Source organism: Malaclemys terrapin, chromosome 1 (genome assembly GCF_027887155.1).
Source record: "Malaclemys terrapin pileata isolate rMalTer1 chromosome 1, rMalTer1.hap1, whole genome shotgun sequence".
NCBI classification, from domain to species: Eukaryota; Metazoa; Chordata; order Testudines; family Emydidae; genus Malaclemys; species Malaclemys terrapin.
In genome coordinates this window covers 83,624,524-83,642,173 of record NC_071505.1, presented here as the reverse complement: position 1 = coordinate 83,642,173, position 17,650 = coordinate 83,624,524, and the positions used below count along the sequence as shown (strand labels likewise).

At 39.9% G+C, this 17,650-nt stretch overlaps 1 protein-coding gene across 3 annotated transcripts in view; it reads right to left on the bottom strand.

Moving 5' to 3' along the window:
* CFAP54 (cilia and flagella associated protein 54) overlaps positions 1–17,650 on the bottom strand; it is a 216,749-nt gene that overhangs the window by 193,827 nt on the left and 5,272 nt on the right. For 2 of the 3 annotated variants that reach the window (XM_054028545.1, XM_054028538.1), the window contains exons 1-4: positions 6,424–6,534; positions 4,591–4,762; positions 2,730–2,788; positions 268–411 (exon numbers count right to left, since the gene is read on the bottom strand). In XM_054028545.1, coding sequence (XP_053884520.1) covers positions 268–411; positions 2,730–2,788; positions 4,591–4,762; positions 6,424–6,468 — 420 coding nt within the window. In that variant the 5' untranslated portion in view covers positions 6,469–6,534. Of the gene's footprint in view, positions 1–267; positions 412–2,729; positions 2,789–4,590; positions 4,763–6,423; positions 6,571–14,449; positions 14,556–17,650 lie in introns of those variants that run through there. The other variant, XM_054028552.1, reaches the window with a different exon arrangement.

Below are 17,650 nucleotides of genomic sequence, written 5' to 3'. Positions count from 1 at the left end.
CTCTCCTTTTGTGCAACCGCTGAGGGGCTGGCCACAGTCGAGCCCTGAACACTTAGAATGTTTATGTACATATTAAAAAATGTATTCCTGTGCTTTAATTTGAATTGATTAGTTCAATTTATACCGTGAAACATACTGTAGTAGCCTAACTACATTTCTGAAAGCAGATAAAAAGCAAATATAATAATAAAATGTAATATTTAAATAAATATGCAGCTTGCCATTTATTGTTACAAATAAAATTATAAGAGTGATACATAAGGCTACCTCTCCATGGATGCTGGCTTGGTTGTCATAATAACAATAACAAACTGCAGTGTAAAGGGTGGTTCTCCATGTCAAATAGTGTACAGCTAAAAGTGGTACTGATGATTCCATACATATGCTGGCCCACAATAGGTATTCCAGCACCTGTGATGGGAAAAAACAATTATGAACAAAACATTATAAAGAACTGCTCAAAATGTATTAACAGTATAAACTTGGAACAGTTGGCTGAGAAAATTATTAAGCATTGATATGCATTTCCTATTGCTCAAAGATGCACATAAAAAACATGGACTTAAATAACAGAACAAATTAGAACAAGAAATCACAGAAAGAGTTAATATTTCATTAATTTTACTTTCAGTCATTTATGAATTTTTCCACCTAGAATTGTGTTCATTTTCATCTCTAGACCTGAAGAAGAACTCTACATAGTTCAAAAGCTGGTCTCTTTCATCAACAGAAGTTAATCCAATAAAAGATATTACATCACCCACCTTGTCTCTCTTCATCTTCACCTGACATTTTATGGCCTGAGATATCAAAACAATCCCAGTTCACTACTAAACTGTTTCCTCATTTAGGGCTTGATCCTGCTCTCATTCAAGTCAATTGAAAAACTCCTATTCACTTGAAAGATGCAAGATCAAGCCCTTTAGGCTCTGATCCCACAAAACATTGAGCGCTTCTTAGGAGGTGCTGAGCACACTCTACTTTCACTGTCCTCAGTGGGTATAGGAGATTCAGGCCTTCAGTTTGGGGAAATTCATCCTCTTCTCCAAACCTACTCTTCACAGCAAAGACCTCTTGATATAATTAGCCCTGCTAAAAGACAAGTCTACCTTGATTTCTACAGAATCACACCACTTCACCCTACTGAACAGCATTTTCCTCTCTTACTATTCTTGGGCCTGATGCTCTATGAGATGCTGAGCACCCTCATTTCCAAATGAAGTCAATTTACAAACTCAGGCCTTCTGTAAATTACTGAACTGAAAACACATGTCCTGAATGTAGTTGACAGTGTTTCCTCCAGAAACCATGAAGCACATTACATGTATAATATGAGCTACACTGGCATATAGAATAAAGATACAAAGTCACTTCCATTTTCAATGCTAAGATGTTCAAATGGAAAATTTCCTTTGAAACTCTCCAGTCGCTGACAGGGATACACTTGCTCTTTATGCATGACTGAAATAACCATCTGTCAACAAAATAAAATATTGGATCCAAGATTGTCCAGTGTCTGTTTACTCCAGGTGGGGGGAAAATTGAAATCCAATTCAAATCTAGATAAATAAAAAAATGAAGTCCAAGGCATACCAACTGAGATACTCACATGAAAGAAACTTTCATGATTAAAAAAAACCCAGCCACAGGGTGTCACTACAGCTCTACCAAAAATCAGCAAAAGGGTAATTCCATTCATATAAACAAACAGCCCAATATGGTTCAGCTTGCTGATTTATACCCTATTTTAAATAGTGGAATCATAATGACGTATAATAAATTATCCTAACCTCAGTTAACAACAGCTTGCCATTAAGAGTCATTGGTACTATTTGCTTTAGTTAAGCATTTATAGTGATGACAGAGTTACAGTGTAATATTTGTCAGCTGTGGATACAAATATCTGTCTAAAGCATTCTGTTTTATTCAAATTTACAAGTAAGCAGTATTATATGATGGATATTTTTAAAAGATTTTTTGTCAAAATGAAGTCAAAAGGCCACATTCTCAGCTGGTGTAAATCAATGTAACAGACTTCAATGGAGCAATAATGATCTATACCAGTTGAAGATCTGGCCCAAAACATGCAGAGGCTCCATCAGGGATATCTAATTAAAGTCTTCAGAACCCTAAGCTCAACCCTCTGCCTTCCTCACAAAGCCAGTATAAGAATCTTGTGCCACCCTTTTTTGATAATTGACTTCTTTGGAATCACTACCTTGTGTCGAGATATTAGGAGCCAAGATTTGGGGTGATAAATCATTAAAATGTTGTGCAGTTAAAGTGTGCTTCACTTTTGAAATAAACAGTTTATTAAATTAAAAATGAACTAAATACAACTTCAAGGGGCTTGGATGACTCTTACTGCAACACTCCACAGGGGCCTGACTAATCCCAAAGACCAGCAGCCTGGTATGCTGGGGTCATATGCCCACAGTTGAATGCCGCAGAGGTCCATGAAGGCTTGGGGGACTCATGTTCTCCTGCCCTTCTACTCGAGCCTCTCTGGACACCAAACTCTTTTACCCCACTGTCCAGGATGGTCAGCGTTACTATTGCCAGGGAGAGTGGAGTTGGTCAGATAAGATTTACCCAATGTGCAAAATAAAAATGCATTTCCTTCTTTTCAGTAAAATTCTGTTTGCTGTAAAGCTAAAAGTATTCTTAATAGCTGTACAATATATTAGAAATACCAAATATAAAAAACCTTCCAATTTATCTTGCCATACCTTAGCAGACTGACCTATGCTCATCAAACGTCTGCATATTGTGTATATATAAATTGTACCTAGAAGAATAAAAATAAATTAAAATCTATACAAAAATGGATACGAGTTCAACATTTCTACTTCAAATCTGTTATGCTAGTTAACTGAAATGTTGTTGTTAGAATTTGGATTGTTAATAAGTCTCTTATTTCAAGATGAAAAACAACTGAAAATATAGTTTTAAAAATTAAAAAACTTTTAACATAATTATTTTTAAATTAGAGAAGTTGAAGCCATTGAAATTCTTGTGTGATGTTAATGTTCATTGTAAAATAAGTAGAAAAACAGCCTCATAAAAATTATATATTACTGAAGTCTTAAATGTCCACTAGAAATATTTGATATCACAGGTCAAATCAAGGGATGTGACTATTGGAGGTAGAATTTTCATGGGGAAATTCATGGGACTTGTGCTCTTCAATCACTAAAGTACTTTTGAAAATCCCATCATGGAAGTGTAACATGTATAACAAAGTTATGAGTACACAAAAAGCTAGACAAGCAATAAAACACTCCAGGGTGTATATTCTGTGTAGAAAAGGACACCTGTAGTACAAAGAGGCAGCCAAACGCCAATCAACACAACTAGAAGGACATTTTATCAACAAGCCACCCCACAGCATCCATTAATAGGGTATTGGTATATGCCTCGGAGGTAGTGAGCCACAAACCTCCTGTTGCTGAGGGAGCTACAGAAAGATGTTCTACCCAGAAGAAGGGGCAGAGTCCTGGGAGGAGAAATGCCAGAGTTCAGGTCCTACCCTAACCTCATTTCAGCCAGTTGGAAGGAGCTAATGCTGGCCAAAACCGTGCTCAAGACAGGGATTTGGTCCAGAGAACTGGCAATGGGATCCCAGAATGGAAAATTAGTATATTTTAATTTAATTATTTTATTGTGTTTCTTTGGCAGTCAAGGGAGAGCTGAAAGGGAGAGGTGGGACCAAGAGTGGTCTCAGCAGATAAGAGTGGTTGGAATCTCCAGCCCCATTAAAGCTCTAAACAGGAAAGAAAATACCAGCACTTCACCGCCAATTCAAAAGTGCCTTTTCTCTCATATGCAATTATATATTACAATAACTTACACTAGTAGCATCAAATAATAATCCATGCCTTTGGATGGGAGAAAAAAAAAACAGAATGACCTTTTAAGAATTCTTGATACGTCTCTTTTTATATACCCAAGTCTGTTCATCTGATCTAAATTAAGCCAAGTATGAACAACACACTTACATGGTGGACAATATCAATCAGATACAGATGGAATCAAATTCTTAATCTAAAATGGTTTCCATTTTTAAAAGGAATGTTTATCATTAAATCCAATGCTGGAGAATATTATTTTTAAAAAAGCACACACAAACTTTTTATGTTTCAAACAGTCATAAATTTATTTCCTATTTCCTACACTTCAGAAATGTAATCCTCTTTGTACAAAAAAATCCCTATTTATAAGTACATTTTATAGCTAAAAAATTCTGCAGTTTGCTTATATATCAGCATTTAATTTAAAAAATGCTTTCATTATGATCTGTCAGAATTCATTATATGAGTACACTCAAAACACTGCTCAACTGTGGGCTATGAATAAGTTATTTCTTTTACAGATATCCAACACAAAAATGTAATACCATGTAGAAAAATGAAAACTGAAAGTCATTGTCAATTTCAAACTATCATTATTTAATTGTTGAAAAAATACTTACGATTAAAAGGGAACTAGAATTTTACTCACAGTCTTTTTGTTGTCATTACTGAACAAGTATGAAATTTCCTTTCCAAGGCATATTTTGACAGAAAAATATAAATGAAATATGTAACGTACCATTATAGATAAGCCAACACAAATGCTCCTGAGGTAGAGCCACCTGCATAATGAGTCGTAAGGAGGACAAGATATTGAAACACATCTGCAGAGATTCTTGATTCTGGAGATTTCTATCACTGATGCATACCATCTGGTAAATGCAAATATTCCTTCCTTGCAAAGCATGGAACTAAAGTGTATGGGAACAGAAGTAAAATAAAAAATACTGTCTTTTAAAATATAAATATTTATATTTAGCAGTTTTCACATTAGTATTTTGTTGTGCTTTGCTAAACATGAGAAAGTAAAGCATACATCAGAGTTAGTGAATTAGAGACTAGAAAAGGGGTTATTAAGCTGTGCAGATGGCTTCCATTAGATCCACATGCAGAGAATAAGTTTAATACACTATTCTCCTGCGTGACAGAGTGGTAGGAAGGGAGGATAAATAAGGCACTGGACTAGGACTTGGGACAAAAGTAGATCAGTGCCTAAGGTCTAACTCTGTATACATCAATATTATATGGACTAAGCATTCTAATTTAGGCACCTTCTATTTTGAAATTAGATCCCATGGCATTTCCAAGGTCCATGAAGATGGACAACTCAACACATGTTGCAAGTTAAGTAAAGGAAACCATTTCTGGAACTTTAGATTTATTTTAAAAATTATCTTGAAACAACAAAATAAAACAGACTAATGAAATCTCTGACCACATTCCCTTCTTGAAGTTGAACAGTCTTTAAATACCAAAACAAACAATAGCTCTCATATTTCCAGAGCTCCCTGTCCTGGATTCTAAGCAAGTCACCTCATTCCATCTCTTCCCAGAAAAAAAAAAATCTAAGGCCCTTTTTAAGGCTTTACCCCTAACTAAGGTCAGCTGTACCTGATCATCACAAGTGCTGGCAGGAAACACATGGCTTTCCCAGTTATCCTAGCTCAGGGAGAAATCCAAATACCCACATCAGTGTCTGGTGCAGCAGAGACTCCCAATAGAGCACTGCTGGGACAGAATGCATTATTTTTATGATGCCTTCCTCTCACCTTGCCCTGCCTTACTCATACCAAAGGACCTATCACAAGCCCTTGGTCTCTTGTAGCGATAACACAAAGGAATGTTTACACCCTCCCTGAGGTCATTTGGCTTTCCTACAAATTTTCATCATTTACAGATGAAACTAATGACCATATAAATCTATTTATCAGTCTATTTTATTTAATACCTGGAAAAGAATATATTGATAGTAGTGTGATGCTGCTTTGTCATCAAGCAGCTTATGTGTAGTATTTTTACACAGAAATACTGCACAAATTACAATACAAAGTTCTAATTGTGTTGACTGCCTTGTTTTCATATAAGGTAGGAACACAAAAATTGACACATTCAATCAGCGACCAGTCATCAACTTTGGTCCATATCCTGTCTTTGACAGTAGTTTATACCAGTGTTTTGGAGGAGAAACCCTGGTCATGGAATAACCTGCCCACAGGAAAATTGTCTACCTAACCTCAATTAATTAGAGGTTGGATTATGCCTTGAAGCATGAGGGGTTATATCTCTTCCAAAACTTTTTTAAAATCATTAATTATATAACTCTGGATATTCTCAGCATTCATATAATTGTGAATCCCTTTTTAACCTCAATGACATCTTGTGGCAAGGAGCTCTATAGACATGTGTATTATTTTCTATTCTGGATATGTGAACGATTAAAGAGCTCCAGGTATTAGTAAATCTACCTCTCGTTAGTGCAACAGTCTGATATACATTTGTTGAAGCTTAATAAAGGCCTCTTATTTTGAAATCATTAACATTTTTGTTAAAACTCTTACTTGTTTATACCTACCGTAAGTGCAGCACTTTTATCACCAAAGCCATTTGGAAAAAACATGGACTTAAACTGATTCACATCTGCTATTACCTCATCAAGGTTTATTGAACTGAACTGCTGAAGATACCGTCCATAGCACTGTAAAAGTGCCAGCTTATATTCCTGGAATGTGAAGAATATGTTATTCATAGATTTTGCATTTTATTTTTCTATGCAATTATAAAATGTGTATTATACTTTTTTACACTCATTTAACAAATGGCAATGTAGAACAATAACTGGAGGTGAAGTAGACTCACCCAGGACTATGCTGAAAAGTCAGGAAAACATTCTGTAATGTAGTTTATAAAGATAAAGTCACCCAAAGGAAACATTAGAATCTTTGGAGTAATCAAAGATGAGTCAGGGTTTTTTTTAATTCAGAAACTTGACAAATACCCAACACTGGATTTAAAATATTATGTTCTCACAACAACACAACAAACTCAAGGGCTTCCTAGAATGTCCTACAGCTTGAGAGGGATAATCATAATATTACTGAGAAAAGCACTTCAGAACAAAAAGCTTTATAAACTATATACAAGGATTGTTATTTCATCCCCCACTGCAGTGCCCACCTCTTGGGCAAAAAGAGCAAACCGTTTCAGAATTCTCACCAAAACCACACAATGCTGTAGAATAAGAAGTGATGAAAACTAATGGATACCATTGAAACTGCAGAAGGAATTTAGATACCTGAACTAGCCAAAACACCTCATTTAATAATCCTACTCTTGTGAAAAATGCCATAGGGTCTTTAATAACTACAAGCAGGCAGGACCTCAGGCTTTATGTCTCATCCAGAAGACAATCCTTCGGTAGTACAATGATTCCTTCTAAGACTATGTTGGGACAGTGGTTCCATACTGACTCAGAGGTTGAACTGCCATCTATGGCAGTGGTTCTCAAACAGTGGGTTGGGACCCCCTTTTAATGGGGTCACTAGGGCTGGCTTAGACTTGCTCGGGTCTGGGGGCAACCCAAATATATGGAGATATACCTACCTCATAGAACTGGAAGGGACCCTGAAAGGTCATCAAGTCCAGCCCCCTGCCTTCACTAGCAGGACCAAGTATTGGTTTTGCCCCAGATCCCTAAGTGGCCCCCTCAAGGATTGAACTCACAACCCTGGGTTTAGCAGGCCAATGCTCAAACCACTGAGCTATCCCTCCCCCCATAACATCTGAGCCCCACTGCCCAGGGCCGAAGACTGAGGGCTTCAGCCCTGGGCAACAGGGCTCAGGTTACAGGTCTCCTGCCTGGGGCTGAAGCCCTTGAGCTTCGGCTTTGTCTTCCCCCCCCCCCCCCCCCCCGCCCTCGGGCTTTGGATCCCCACCCACGGTGACGGGGCTCAGGTGGGCTCAAGTTTCAGTCCCTCCTTCCTGGGGTTATATAGTAATTTGTGTTATCAGACGGGGGTCGCGGTGCAATGAAGTTTGAGAACCCCTGACCTATTGAATCACCAACACCACTTCCTGCAGCCACAATTCCTTAGAGGTCTCCCATCCAACTGGACTTGTGGGATCTGACAGATTGTAGGCCAGGATAATTCAAACATGATAAATGCAGATATCTTTCATGTTTTCTTTCCCTCATAGATCATTTTAAAAGTTCAGGTACAGTTAGTCCTATTAAATCTTAAATAGCTTTTTATTTTCTTCAGTCATCTCAGATTTCTTCAAATTAAATACTAAAATAATGTATTTGTTTTCCAGATGTGTTTTATATAGAAAACTGAAGTGTTTTCCTGAATTATGACAGTTATACCGACTTTGCACAAGAAAGAAAAACAAAACTTTTCAAATTAAGTTTGTCAGGAGCCTAAATAGGCAGTAATTGTCCTGTATTATACATACGTAGAAATTGGAGTTGAGGCTTCATCGGGGACTCTACCTACCATTCATGCTGTGAAAGCATCATGAGATAAATAGTCCACCTGATGACCAATAGCATTTTTCGGAAGTTTCATATGTGATCGTTTTTATAAGTAGTAATGAAAGACAACACACTGTGTTATAATTGGTATTCACCATGATTAATATTTAAAGGTTATTATATGTTAATGCCTATCATTTGTATCACAGTAATACCTAGGAGTCCAAGTCATGGACCAGAATCCCACTGAGCTAAGCACTGTACAGACACACAGCGAAAAGATTATCTCTATCCCAAAGACCTTTCAATCTAACTATAAGACAAGAGGCAACAGCTAGATACACGCAGACAGAAAGAGCATAAGAAAACAATGAGACAATACTGGTCAGCATTATGGGCAGTGGTCTCATTCCAGATGCCTAACTGTTAATAAGAATGCTATGTAATTTCTGAATAGATGACACCTGGAATCAAGGTGTGTTCTAAGAGATTGGAACTTGTTGATTGGTGGGAGCACAGTAGATGACAATGGAAAAGAGTCAAAAGCATGCACTTGTGAGGAAAAGGATAGCATGAGGGTTTGAAGCTGATAAAGATAGGGAAAGGCATTGGTGCTTGTCTAGGATGGGGAGTTGGCAGCAACTGGGAGGGGAGGCAAAGGAAAAGAAGGTGTTTCTGGGATGGATGATAGTGGATAGATCACTTGATAATTGCCCTGTTCTCTTCATTCCCTCTGAAATATCTGGAACTGGCCACTGTCGGAAGACAGGATACTGGCCTAGATGGACAATTGGTCTGACCCAGCATGGCCATTCTTACACTCTTATGATGAAGGGCTGCATCTTCGGCCACTAAAAATTTCAAGAAACTAGTCTACATGTTTCAAAGTCACCAAAGTAGCCAGCCAGAGGAGAATCATGACAAAGTTTAAGTACTTAAAGCCATGGGTAGCAGGGCCGGCTCTAACTTTTTTGCTGCCCCAAGCAGCAAAAAAAAGCGCCGCCCCCTGAGCCCCCCCGCCGAGCGCCGCCCCCCCCCGCTGAGCACCGCACCCGCCGAGCGCCGCCGGACCCCCCCCCCAGCACCGTGCCTGCGCCGCCCCCCCGCCAAACACCGTGCCGCCGGAGCCCGCCCTCCCCGCCGAGCGCCGTGCCGCCGGAGCGCCCCCTCCCCCCCCGCGGAATGCTGCGCCGCGCTCCCCCCGCCGCCCCTTACCAGGTGCCACCCCAAGCATGTGCTTGGGTGCCTGGAGCCGGCCCTGATGGGTAGCCATAGATACAGCTCTTAAAATAAAGGATCCCATCTTTGATCAGGAAGTTAGAGTTAGATGGTGGTCACTGGCAGCATTCTGAGTCACCATGACTACTGCTGCAAATGAGTCAATAGATAATGAGAATCGAATGAGGGACAGCAAATCCCTATGTATTAAGGTGTTGGCAAAATTACAAGTTTTGAGGACTGTAGAATATTCTCAAGCTCTTTCTCCTAGTTATTCCCCCTTATGAGAGTATATTGGGCTTGCTGTTCTCGATGCCCGGATAGTACATCAAAACAACGTTAAATCTGGAGATGAAAAAAGAGCATTGGTTCAGGTTTTTTGTGGTTCGCAGATATTCCAAATTTTTATGATCTGTAAATTGTTGGACCGTAAATTGCATGCCATTGAGATGGTGGTGCCAATCTTCAAAGGCAGCTTTATTGGTGAATAGCTTTGTATTGCACTTCTCATAATTCTGCTGTGTGAGTGTGAGTTATGGTGGTAATATGCACATGGATGGAGTAGATTCCGGGGTCCATGGCATGGTGATAGTACTGCTCCAACTGCCACATTGGCGTGTCCACCTCAACTATACAAGGTTTTGCAGGATCTGAGTGCAACAGAATAGGCACTGACATAAATGCCTCCTTTAAAAGGTCAAAGACAGACTTAGCTTCCCATGTCCAGGAAAATCAGACATTCTTCCAGAGCAATGCAGTCATAGTGGACCACCAATTCTGCAAAATCCTTAATAAAACATCAGTACAAATTTGAAAATCCAAGGAAACGTTGAACTTCATGCACATTTCTTGGGGTTGCCCAGTTCGTGATTGAAAGTACTTTGACGGTCTATGTTGGTGTCACTGGGAAAGACTATATAACCTAGAAATTCCTGGTCAAACTCACATTTTTCTAATTTTGCATATAACCCATGCTCACAGAGATGTTTCAGCACTAGGCAACTGTTTTGGTCACAGAGGAATTGATCTAAAGTGTCCCTAAAAATGTCTTTAACAAAATGCTGAAGAGTGGTCAGTGTTCTTGAAAGACTAAAAGGCATCACAAGATAATCAAAATAGCCATAAGCTCTAGTTCCAATAGGGTGTAAATCACCCAAATAGGATCTTAGTCCTTGCTGGAGATTGATGGGACATTAGTAAGGCCAATGAGGAGGTAGAGTGTCCGCATTCTTATTGAATAGGTTGAGGCCAGATCCACCACAATATAGACATGGGCCAATTTCATGGCAATGCTCCTTCTCTTGACCAGTGAGATGCATTCACAGTTGACCTGCATGGCTGCCCCCTGGCATGGGGTAGAGAATAGAGGACTCTGTTATGATGGGGAAAATCAGGGGAACCTCATATGGCAGGAGGGGGAAACGGGGAACAGAGCCCCAGCATGGGGGGATGGTGGGAAAGATGGCCTACAGAGCCCCTGGCATGGGTGGTGGGGAATGGGGCAGGGTTGATGAAAATCAATAATTTTTAAAAAATTTAAAAATCAGGGTTTTTTAAAATTTAAATTAAATACAGCTTTACTTTTTAAAATTAAACATATTTATAATTCAGTCTATGTTGAAGTCTAAAATTATTATACTCTATTAAAATAATTTAACTTAAATGCAAAAAATACTACGTTCTACATGTTTGTTGCCAAGTTTTAAAGAAAGTTCCATCAGGCATGTGTTTTGAGTCACTGGCTAAGCATGTGGAATAAGAGTTTATTAAAGTGCTAAACCAGCTTTTGCCAATAGTTGCCTCTTTTGAAGGTGCTGAGAAAATATTTTCTTAATTTCAGTTTATTCAACTAGTTCAGTTCAATGACTAGTTCATTCAAAGTTAAGAAACCAATTAGGCATTGAAAATGCAGTAAAGCTTGTTTCCCTCTTCCAATCTATGAATAAAAACTACATGTGAGAGTATATGCTACTAGTTCTAAAATCTTGAAGGACATAGTGAGCAGACACAATCAGTTAAATTCACTAACTACAGATAATACTTCCTTTGTTTATTAAATCAGTTAGTTTTAAAAGCAAGACATGTTTTGATAAACATTTTCTTATTTACCCAGAACATACAAAGTAGTTTTATTTGATTTTTAAAAGGCTGCTTTTGTGCATTTTAAATTGAATTTCCATCTGAACAGAGCTGTACACAAACTGCAAGTAAAAAAAATTACTCATCGTCTAGTTAATAAGAAATGTATCATTCACCATTTTCTAATTTAGTAAAAATGTAAATATTAAGCATCTGAATAAAGGTATGTTAAGCTATATAATTATTTAAATAAATTTATGTAGATACAGTGTATCCTCTTGGTTAGTCAAAAAAAGGACCAAATTTAGTGTGAAGGTTAAATTTGTTGTAAGTCAACGTATTTTAATAGTTACCAGTCAACTAATATCAACCTTTCTTGAGGAAAATAACTAAAGTATAAATGCTAAACATAATTAAAAATAATTATTTAAATCCAGGTTTCCTCCTTGCTGATTTAAATCATGATTAAAATCAGTTATTTAAACTGCTTTGATTAAATAAATCAACCCTGGAGGGGGGGCGCTAATGAAGGTTCACACAGACTCCCTAGCATGGGGGGGGGGGGAATGGGGAATCCTGCTATGGGAGGAGGGGAAATTGGGGGGAATGGGTGTAGACAGAACTTCTGCCATGGGGGAGAAAAAGAGAGACCCTGGAACAGGTGGGAGGGAGAAATTGGGAACACAGAACCACTGGAGGGAGAGAATGGGGGAATCTCACATGAGGCACACATAACCCCTGCCATGGGAAGAAGGGCAGAATGGGGTACACACTAAGCCCTTTCCATGGGGATAAGAGAAGAATGAAGGGCACATGGGGGATGTGAAAACAGGGGTGCACACAGAGCTGCTAGAATGGGGGACCCGGGTATGGGAGGAGTGGGGAATAGGGAATGCACAAAACCCCTGTCAGTGGGAGATTGGGGAAGTTGCAGGGAGTCCCTGAAATAGAAGGGATGGCATGCAGGAAGCTTGTGAGAGGTACTGGAGGGATGCAAGGAAGCCAGGTATGTGCAAGAAGCTCAGCCTAGGAAGTGTGAAACCCTCTAGTCCTATATAAGTTCAGTTGCAAGTAATTACTTTCCAGCCTTAATCCTGGGGGAATTCTGCACCAAAAAATCTAAAAAATCTGCACACAATATTTTAAAATTCTGCATATATTATTTCTCAAAATAACACAATATAATCACACCGGTATCAATTATTTTGGTAATGTATTTAAAAATACCTGTCAGCAAGTATGTCTGTAACAATACAGACAATGAAAAAGATTCAGGAAATGTTTTTTGTCAAACAGATTTTTTTACTAGGCATATAAATACAGAACTTTGAATAATTCATTTAAACTACAATACAGAACCATATTTCCCGCCCCCCACAGAAGCAGTGCAAAGGCTTGGGTGTAATGGAGGAGATGAGGGAGAGGAAAAGAGACTGGGAGTGAACCTGGAAGGTTGTTGGGTGTGGGTGGAAGAAATATGCAACAGATTTGGAGGGGGTCAGGGAGGGATTGTTAGGGAGCCTCCCCTGTGCAGACCCTGGCTGATCCCTAGCCTCTCACATTGAGTCAGGCATATCTGCCCCTGTCCCCATGTGTCCCTGTACTCCCATGTGTCCTTGCACCTGCTCCTCCATCCTCATGTGTCCCTCCACCCCACTCAGCCATCCTCCATGTGTCCCTGCATCCCTTCCCTGTCCCCAGATGTCCCTGAACCCCCTCTGCCAGTCCCTTACCCCCATGTGTCCCTGCATCCCTCCCGCTTGTGCCCATGTGTTTCTATGCCCCCATTCAGCCATCCCCTTCCCCTATATGGCCCTGCACCTCTTCCCCCACCTCCATGTGTCTCTGTGCCCCCTCAGCCATTCCCCTTCCCACATATGACCCTGCACCCCCCCCATCCCCATGTGGCCCAGCACCTCCACTCCCATTCAGCCCTTGCCCCAGTCCGTCCTTCCCCAATAGCCCTTAGGAAACCCAGTCTGTGACATTCCCCCTAGCCCCACACTGTCTGTCTCTCCATATCCCCTGTTTCCTGACCTGGCCCCACAGGCACAGTGCTGCCAGACAGGCAATCTCTTCCCTTCCCTATTGGCAGCTGGGGCTGCTCCTGCCTGGGAGAAGCTGCTATGGTTTAGTGCCACAGTGGCCCCTGGTGGGCAAAAGGTGGAATTGCAGCAACTTTCCAGCAGAAGTTATTTTCTGTGAGAAAAGATTATGCGTGGCACATTAATTATGCATGCACGCAGTGGCACAGAATTCCCCCAGGAGTAAGTAGTACATTCTTGAACCATCTCTGAAACTTGGCTGGGAATTAACCCCCAAATATCAGGCAATAAACTGGGTTGGCAGGGCCTCCTCTTAAGGACACCCATGGGGGAGGATGTGGTAAGGTTTGAGGTCCCGTTCAGCAGGCATCAAAAGACATGTACTCACTAACACAGGTCCATTCTTTTTATTATTATTAATTTGTATTGCAAGAGTGCCTAGAGGCCCCAATCAGAGACTGCAGCCCCACCGTGCTAGCATTATACATACATAATGAAAAGATGGGACCTGCCTCAAAGAGTTTTTAGTCTTAAACATAAGATGAGAGACAACAGGTGGACACAAGAAACAGATGGGGGAGCACAATGCGACAGTGAAACAATTACTCTCACAGTGTAATAAGCTGTGGCCACAATGCACCAACTGCAATTAGAGTTATTTTTATTAATTTATCTCACATTCAAAACAGCTTCCAGTAAAGTATAATTAAACATTACCCCAAAATAGAAACACACAATGAAACACAGACTTGGGAGTTGAATCTTTTCTATTTAATATGACTTACTTTGATCTGAATAAGGAGGTCACCAACTTTCAGAAGTTTTTCATTGTAATACCAATCTGGCAGTCGAGGCTTATACTTGATCCAAATATTAAACAAAGTGTTTGCTCTAAAGAAACAGCAGGAGACAAAAGTTACACATTAAAAGCTGGCAACAGACCTGCTATATCAAGTAAATGAATAATAAAAATTCCAGTTTCGTTAGCCATTGAAGAGCTCTTTCTTCCAAATGCACCTGAAACAATATGAACACTATGGATTTAAAAACCAAGTGATTATTAATATTGATTTGAGCAAACAAGTCAACCATCAAGTTTCAAGCTTTTATCACAATGGATTTACATTAGGATGAATTACCTCCTACATAAGTACTTATCAAAATGTGCTAACATACGAATTCCTTTGAAGTATTCTGACAGGGTCATAAGAGGTGTAAAATGTGTCCCACTTTCCAGCTAGTATGAAAAATGTTGAAAATCACTGGATGTTGAGAGATATTCAGTCTTAAAAAGCTATTTGGTATTTTAAATAAACTCAATGGATTACAATGTGGAAAAATCATTACATTAGAACAAATGAATGAAAAGGACAGAAAAGAAAAATGTCAAATGTAATAAAGCATGTCAGGCAGCCGTAAACTAAGGAATTACTGGATCCTGAAATAAAAACAGATATTTTCATACTATGGCATATATCACAGGAATAAGAAGAGAACTGATTAGACAGCCTCTGGCATGAGATGGATCTAGCATGAAATGTACAAGAAAATTACAATAGTTGGAATAGATAAGGACATATGTGCTGAAGGTGGGAGAGAAAAAGCAAAAGAAAAACTGTCTTTAAAGAAGTATTCTAAGGGTATGTCTACACTGCAGTTAAATACCCACACCTGGCCCATGTCAGCTGACTTGGACTTGTAGAATTCAGGCTATAGGCTGTTTAATTGTGGTGCAGCCATTCAGGAGCCCGAGCCTGAACATCTACACCGCAGTTAAACAGCCCCATAGCCTGAGTCCAGGAGCCCAAGTCAGCTGACATGGGCCAACCACGGATGTTTAATTGCTGTGTAGACATACCTCCGGCAATATCAGATATCACCAGTGGCCAAAAATGTCACCTTCTGCTGGGCCAGGTTACTACTCTCTTATATTTCAGTCACAGACCCGACCACAATTATCTACACTGCTATCACCAAGGATGATTTAGTGTAACAAACTCCATCTCTGATTAATCCAACGGGTGTCCAGTAAACTGTAATTGATCCTCAAGGGCAGCCTGCCTGCTAAGTAGAGTGGACTGGCTACTTCATGCCACTACTCTGACTCCTATACTGGCTGTAATTTGAATAATGGGGTCCTTGTCTTTAAAACTCTAAATGGATATGACCTTGTTGTCTCAGACCACCTTTCTCTTTGTACTTAATTGAGAAAGCCACATTCAAATAGGGACGTGATAGCTAGTTGGAAACCAGGTTCATACTAACAAGCACAGGGGGTTTTCAGAGGAGGACTCCATTACAAAATTAAGTTACTAATCTTCACAATACCAAACATCTGTTTTTGCAGGTAATCCCCTAACAAATCACCTGCAGAGCAGCCTCAGCAATCGTAACAGAGCTACTCATAAGTAATAACTTATAAATAAGGAAGAAGAGAGGAGACAGAGGAGCTACACTTTGAAGACATCCTTTTCATAGGATTCTTACTCCTGGGTCTTGTGCTCCCTAATATGAAACAAATGGAAGTCTCCAACCTCCAAGGACCTTACAAGGGCAGCAGGAGTGGGTTGCAGTGCAAGCCACCTCCTCTATTGGTCAAATGACATTTGGGACCCATAAAGCCACCTTTGTAATCTTCCAGTCAGTCCCTGATTTTAGCAGGAAATGAAGGCTCCTCAAAACAGAAATTGGCCAATCACATGAAAAAGAAATAATTTGCTCAGATACAAAAATACAAATATCAAAGAAGAAGGGTATAAATCACCTTCAAATTCCAAGGGGAAAAGGGTGACCTTGGTGTAATGTAGGCCCTCAGCCTTCTATTGGACCTCACATTAGAACCCAGAAATTTGTACTATAACCGATGTAAGGTTTCAGTACTTAACTATCAGATGCAAAGGCTCCCTGCACTAATGCAAAACCAAGTCCACAACTTTATACACTAGTTTTCAAACTTCCTGGCACTTGTAATGGAGAAGTTTACTTCTCTTCTGCAGTGTAAATATATTTGGAGTTAGAAGAGTATTCATGCGCCTCTAAATTCAAATAGTAACTATTGTCACTCTGAACATCAATCTACACTCTCATAAATAGCTAGACTGACAAAATGATAATGGATTCTCGAGTATATACAAATCCCTTAGGAGGCACTGACACTGACCATGCTGTGATCCTCACTACAAGAGTAACCAGGAGTACCTTTGCCAGGGCTGGTGTTTCAAACACAAAAAATGGTCCAACTGTGTTGAGCATTCCAACAACGCTTGATACAAGGAAAGAGGGAAGCAATACAGCAGCTTTATAAGCAACCTCAGAGATGAATATCTGTGATCTGGCGAGGTACCTGAATACACATTGCCACTCAGAATTCCTACCTCCATCTTCCTATACTGAACCTGAAGGGAGGATGCTGAAAGTTTTCATGCAATGCTGCCTGGAGCTGGAGGTTTGCAGTGGCATTAGGATGCTGGAGTTTTGGAAGTGAGTGCTCTCTCTCCCTGCATTTCTTGCTGACATTTCTTATTTGGAGATGATAAATGTCAGATGAACTGCTCGGTACTACTTACTTCAAGGATAAAGACTAAGAGGGCATCAGTTCCTAGCTTCAAGGTGGACAGTGCAGAATAATTGGGATGTGAAACTGCCCTGCTGGGCCTTGAAGTGAGCTGAGTCTGTGCTGATATAGGCAGCACCTGCAGAATCCCAGTTCTTAGAGGATAGAGCTGATTTAGGTTTTCACTTCAAGGATTTCTCCTTCAAAGTATTCTGAAGTGCTGGACTTTCTGGTATTGCAGGAGGGTGCCTCAAGAATGCCTTTGACGCATTCCCCTCATCACTGAGTACTTGGGATGACATTTGCGGATCAGATTCAGAACACATTTTTCTGCGGCACAATGTTTGAAGTTGCTGAATGGTCTTCCTTCCTCTGAGGAGTCTAGGTGGAGACTGACATTTTAAAAAAAAGAATAAAGAACAGCCAAAGGAAA